General features: G+C 39.3%; 1 protein-coding gene across 1 annotated transcript; it reads right to left on the bottom strand.

Moving 5' to 3' along the window:
- Positions 1-1,744: 1,744 nt before the first annotated feature.
- Positions 1,745-4,689, bottom strand: LOC136829814 (carbohydrate sulfotransferase 5-like). Its single transcript, XM_067088766.1, has 2 exons — positions 4,225-4,689; positions 1,745-3,672 (listed from the first exon to the last, which is right to left on the bottom strand). Exons 1-2 carry the CDS (start codon positions 4,337-4,339, stop codon positions 2,738-2,740), a joined length of 1,050 nt encoding a protein of 349 aa, XP_066944867.1. The 5' UTR covers positions 4,340-4,689; the 3' UTR covers positions 1,745-2,737.
- Between the last annotated feature and the right edge of the window lie 2,000 nt (positions 4,690-6,689).

Below are 6,689 nucleotides of genomic sequence, written 5' to 3'. Positions count from 1 at the left end.
TGCTTAATAATTTTTTTCAGGAGAATTGATTCAGACCGAACACTTGCACTGTAAAGTTGTCAACGAAGTGTTTTGGGCGGGCCAGGGGATTGGGCGTCCTTGTACTTGGTCCGTTCAGTGTGATGGGGGGACGTGTAGTGGTATATATCCTGGCTGGTCTAATTTAGGTCCTTAATAAAGGACCCACGGACCGAAATAGTAATTTGTGACCGTACGGAAGGGCTCCAAACGGAGATAATTTAATTGAATATCATTTTGGGGGGACAACATCATAGAAAATGGTCCACTGTATGTGATGCACGTGAGATAATTTGTGAAATTTACCGAGATAATTGGTATAAAATAATTACAAGTAATTATTGATAATAAAATTATATTTTGGGCTTCAAATGAGTTACCCCTTGATAGTCTTTGCCGGTTAGGCCTAGTCCTGAAGTCCACGTCATACTTCCCGTTCCCCTTGAGAGCAAAACAGCTCTTTTGGTTAGTTAATTGAATATATAGACTAACATTTATCGAATAACTCGTCTGGGAGAATAAAATAATATATGAATTGTCGAAGAATCGACAGGCCCCACTCGACACCCACATTAGGGTCGAGTTAGGACCTCTGGGAAATTAAATGGCTCGGGTAAAATTCGCCGAATCTTTTGGAAGAAAAAACAAAACAAAAACAGTAAGTTTTAACAATTATTCTCTCGCAAGACACAATTCCCTAAAAGAGGAAGAGGAAGAAGGGTGAGAGGAAGAACAGGAAGAGGAAGAAGAAGAGTAAGAGGAGAAGGAGAGAGTAAAAAAAACGACGAGTCTCTCCACAACAATGAAGATAACTCTCTGATGTTATCGGTTAAGTCAGAAAGAGATTATCCATTAAGCTCCGTTTTCTATAAGCATATGAGACCGTTGAGGATTCTCTCTCTCTCTCTCTCTCTCTCTCTCTCTCTCTCTCTCTCCCTCTCTCTCTCTCTCTGGTAAACATACTGTGTGTGTGAACACGTTAAAATAATTATAAAATTGACTCCATAAATAAAAAAAATATATGAATCTAGACAGCAAAAATGAATTTATAGGCCTACATTTTGTAGCACTCTTAGAAATTTAGGACCAAGGTTGCAAGGCCTTTCTGTCATTCGCTACCTTTCTACTTGGCTGTTCAACTTCTTGAACCTTTTTCTGCTCAAGAGCCAATATTATGGGTTAGACTTTGGGACTCTGGAGCCAAAATAACCATTAGATTCTAGTTATATTGTTAAAGCATTCGGCGATGAATCTAAATTTTGACGATGTCATGATGGAAAATAAATAAAATAAATAAATAAATAAAAAATAAATAAAATAAATAAAATTAAATACCAATAAATAATAAATAATTAAAAATAAAAAATAAATAAAAATAAAGAAAAATAAATAATAATAATAAGTAAATAAAATTGAATAAAATTAAATAAATAAAAGAAATAAATTAAGTGAAAATATTTAAATAAAAATAAAAAATAAAAAAATAACATAAAATAAATAGCTACGATGGACAGGGACATTGCTTCTGTTAATGACTTTTTTCTGAAACAGAGCATTACCACTAAGCTGACATTAGAGACTGTCAAAACTGCATTTAAAAAAAATCTAATATACTTTTTTTTCACGTTGTTCTAATGCATTAGAGTTCTAACCAACGTAAATGTTTGAAAGTTTGAAAGCAATATATCACAAAATATTTCTCTAAGGAGGTTAATGATAAAACAACTGGAAAATATGATTATATTGTGATTTATATATATATATATATATATATATATATATATATATATATATATATATATATATATCAGTACAGATTCACGTCAGGAAAAGCATAGTTGGATAATTTATAGATGAAAATATACAATATCAGGAATATTCAGATTTTGGGTAACTGTTTGATTCAAAGGACAAAGTACAGATTCTTTACAATTATTAGAATCAAAGATAAATACAAATCTAAGGCATAGTTATAGATTTAGAAACTAACAGGCACATAAAAACTACAGCTGTTTTGGGGAGCAAACAGCTGTAGACTCACATCCCTGACTCTACGCAGTGGGTTTAAGTAGACTCACATCCCTGACTCCGTGGTTTTAAGGAGCAAACAGCTGTAAGCTCACATCCCTGACTCTATGTGGTTTTAAAGAGCAAACAGCTGTAGGCTCACATCCCTGACTCTATGCAATTTTAAAGAGCACAAAACTATAGACTCACATCCCTGACTCTCTGCAGTGGTTTTAAGGAGTAGACAGCTGTAGACTCACATCCCTGACTCTGTGGTTTTAAGGAGCAAACTGCTGTAGACTCACGTTCCTGACTCTCTGCAGTGGGTTTAAGTAGACTCACATCCCTGACTCCGTGGTTTTAAGGAGCAAACAGCTGTAAGCTCACATCCCTGACTCTATGTGGTTTTAAAGAGCAAACAGCTGTAGGCTCACATCCCTGACTCTATGCAATTTTAAAGAGCACAAAACTATAGACTCACATCCTGACTCTCTGCAGTGGTTTTAAGGAGTAGACAGCTGTAGACTCACATCCCTGACTCTGTGGTTTTAAGGAGCAAACTGCTGTAGACTCACATTCCTGACTCTCTGCAGTGGGTTTAAGTAGACTCACATCCCTGACTCTGTGGTTTTAAGGAGCAAAATGCTGTAGACTCACATTCCTGACTCTCTGCAGTGGGTTTAAGTAGACTCACATCCCTGACTCTGTGGTTTTAAGGAGCAAACAGCTGTAGACTCACATTCCTGACCCTCTCTAAGGACCCGAAGACCGTGTGCTGGAGACGCTGGATAGGCCTAAGGCAAGTTGGCTCTCCCTCCACGCTTTTAAGAAGACCTTCGCTTATCCTCCAACGCCAGGCGAAGTATTCCCTCTCGCTGACCTTGTAAGTACTCAGGCTCTCCTTCCCCTTCATCACCTTCGTGTGGTCGTTGATGTACGCCTCCACGGGGGGCGGCACGAACGGCGGGACGTCGAAGACGAAGCCCAGGATCTTCGAGACTTCCTGCAACGGGTACAAACACAGCCTCTCGTAGGAGACTCGGAAGACCTTCGAAGGGTAGCGGTCGGAGAAGACTTCGTAGGTGTCCAGGTCCTCCTCGAGCCCCCTGCAGCGCTCCGCTGGGTCCTTGTCCCACCCAGCGAAGTGGCTGATGGACTCCATGGCCCCCCTGGGATCCCGGGTGAGGTGGACGAGTTTGAAGTTGACCTCAGGGTCGGCCATGACCTTTGAAAAGGAGTGCATCCTCGCCCTCACGACCTTGACGAGCCTTACGGTGCTGTTGGAGCACGTCTCCCGAAGGGGCAGGCTCCTGAAGCACTGATCCTTCTCGCGTCCTTCGAGTCTGTCGCACTGGGACGCCTCTGGGTTGAAGTACCGCAGGAAGGTAGGCTTAGACCTAAGCCAGTCTTCGAACTGCCCCGTGAAGTTGCACCCAAAGACGCCCAACAGGAACTTCTCGACGCAGGCGTCGTCTTGTATGCACTGTCCGCGTTCTAAGGGCCACAGGGGCTCGAAGAAGAGGACTGAGTCCTCCAGGGAGGAGAGCATCTCGGCTAGGAACGTGGAGCCGCTGCGTGGGATCGAACTCAGGATCAGGACGTAGATCGGGAGGGAGGGATTTGTGTCGGCTCCGTAAATCTTCTCGTCTGAAATTTGATGAATGTGTATAGTAATTCTCTCTCTCTCTCTCTCTCTCTCTCTCTCTCTCCGTATTATTTATGCAAATTTAATGCTAGAATTTTTGATCCACCTCTCTCTCTCTCTCTCTCTCTCTCTCTCTCTCTCTCTCTCTCTCTCTCTCTCTCTCTCTCTCTCTCTCTCTCGGATTTTTTATATTCATGAGATAAGATAAAGTGAGAGTGTACCAGCTGATGCGTTTCAGTATAATTATCGTATGGTTAAGCAACAATTTAAATGTACAAGCTTTGAGAGAGAGAGAGAGAGAGAGAGAGAGAGAGAGAGAGAGAGAGAGAGAGAGAGAGAGAGAGAGAGAGAGAGAGAGAGATAAGCTTTTAATCTAGAAGCGAAGGTCAATAAAAAGATATAAACAGAATAAAGCCAAAAAATAAATAAAAAAAAAGACATCAGTAATGCGCCATTACAAACCCTCTCAAGATGGCGCCGACTGAGCTTAACTTCTAAAAACTAAATCTTGATTTACTTCAGTATCTCGATTTATTTCACAAACATTAACTCACCCCACGTCCTCAGTAACCTCCTGGACACCGTGACTAACAAAAACACGGACAAGGCAGCCGCCACCGTCGTGTTCAAGGACATTTTGCAGAAGGTTTTCCTCCTGAAGAAGGCCATGACTCGAGAGAAGAAGATCAAGAAGAAGAAGAGTCGTCGACGCTGATGGAATGTAAACAAAACGTTCGGCGAGCTGAGCGGAGTCTTTTTAGAAGTCGAATTTTCCCTTTCAAAAATTCGCGATTTCTGTCTTTCAATTTGCAATGTTCTCCTCCGCGACGCCTATTCAGTCATCCTGCCAATCAATTACTGCACTGGGTGTTAGATGTGGTCTTGAAAAATTATCATTTTCAAGTTTTCAATTGGAAACAGACTTAGAGAAATGGCGCAGCGGTTGTCTAAATTCCACAGGCACTAATCACCGAGTTTCGGGAGATTCTGCCTGAACGGACGTGAAAGTCATAAATTTATCTTTTTTTTTTTTTTAACTTAAGAAGATAATCAAGCATGCCGATAAGATAGGAAGGGTGATATGAGTTTACACTAAAGCCAGCTGTTGTTTTTTCAATAGGTTTCTGGGGAATCGGATTATTATATAAGTAGGCTATAGATAACGCTAATGTTTGAAAAGAAAGGAAATTATCGTATACACACACACACACACACACACACATATATATATATATATATATATATATATATATATATATATATATATATATATATATATATATATATATATATATAATCACGACAAAACTCTATTCATACCACAGACAGTTACATTGATTAATGAATGTAATTACAAGACAATACACCATAAGGAATGTTACATCAATTACCTCCAATGTAATTCTCTGGGATTACAAGAAGGTAATCATAATAACAGACGAACTCAATTAAGGATTCGGACAAGTGCCATTAATACGGACGTGCATTGAGAGCTAAGGAATGGGGGGATGATAATAATAATAATAATAATAATAATAATAATAATAATAATAATAATAATAATAATGTTATTTATCATACCTTAGGCGAGTCAAAAATAGGAAATTATTATTATCATTATTATTATTATCTGCCCCATAATAATAATAATAATAATAATAATAATAATAATAATAATAATAATAATAATATTTTCCTATTAATGACTCATGTTGCACGAGTTCCTCCCGGCTATCCAATCCCTTAATCGCGGCCAACGCCTTATCTCTCTCTCTCTCTCTCTCTCTCTCTCTCTCTCTCTCTCTCTCTCTCTCTCTCTCTCTATCAGACCTCAAATTCATCCGCATGTGTTCCTTAATACGCAAATTCCTTCCTGGACATAAACACGACGGAGACAGATATTATTTTGATGGTTATTTTCGGGGAAGAAATTCGCCCATTAAAATCCTCGCGACGGAGAGTCCACAAGAGCCCCAGGCCGTACGAAACAGGTTTAAGACGGGGACTGAACCTTTGCTGACGTCAGCGATGACGTCACTTGACGTTGTTGGGTCTAGTCATGTAGATTTATGTCAATTAATGTGTGGGTTCTCCAAAACAGTAGTTCTTCGCCTCCAAATGCTGTTTGTCTGAAGCGTTCTCTCCAACAATTGTTGGAAAAGATTAAAACTGTCTTCGCCTCCAAATGGTGTTTGTTTGAAGTGTTCTCTCCAAGAATACACTCTCCAACAATTGTTGGAGAAGATTAAAACTGTCTTCGCCTCCAAAGGGTGTTTGTCTGAAGTGTTCTCTCCAAGAATACACTCTCCAACAATTGTTGGAGAAGATTAAAACTGTCTTCGCCTCCAAATGGTGTTTGTTTGAAGTGTTCTCTCCAAGAGCACAGCCTCCAACAATTGTTGGAGTTGATTAAACTGTCTTCGCCTCCAAAAGGTGTTTGTTTGAAGTGTTCTCTCCAAGAATGCAGTCTCCAACAGTTGTTGGAGTAGATTAAACCGTCTCAAAAACGTGTTCTTCTCTTCCAAATGTTTGTCTAAAGTCTTCCCAAGAACACAGCCTCCAACAATTGTTGGAGTAGGCTAAGCTGCCTTCCCCTCTCCCAGAAAACCCCAAATTTTGCCTTCAAAATCATATTTTTTCATAAATACTAAAAATTATGGAAATTAAATTGGATATTAATACACTGAAGTATATTTTGTACCAGAGAAGGTAACAGAGTGGTCTGACTATAAAAATATACTAAAGAAATTGGGAATGATTTTGGATATTAGCAATTTGAAGTGACGCCTAAAGGACTTACCAAATAAAACATGTATATTTAAAAAGATGAAAACAGAAAAAAAATAAAGACAATCATCCGCGCCAAAACAACGGTGATTAATCAAGAAAACAAGGGAAAAATAAAAACAAACCCTGGATAAGGAAACCCGTTCAGAGCAGGTCACTTCCAGGAATCCAAGTCAATACAAAAGTGAGCTGGAGTAACCTTGCAAAGTGTAAACAAAAGCAACTGACCAAA

The sequence above is a fragment of the Macrobrachium rosenbergii genome, chromosome 45 (genome assembly GCF_040412425.1).
Source record: "Macrobrachium rosenbergii isolate ZJJX-2024 chromosome 45, ASM4041242v1, whole genome shotgun sequence".
Taxonomy (NCBI): domain Eukaryota; kingdom Metazoa; phylum Arthropoda; class Malacostraca; order Decapoda; family Palaemonidae; genus Macrobrachium; species Macrobrachium rosenbergii.
The sequence above is the reverse complement of the archived record's forward strand: the minus strand, read 5'-3'. Positions and strand labels throughout refer to the sequence as shown.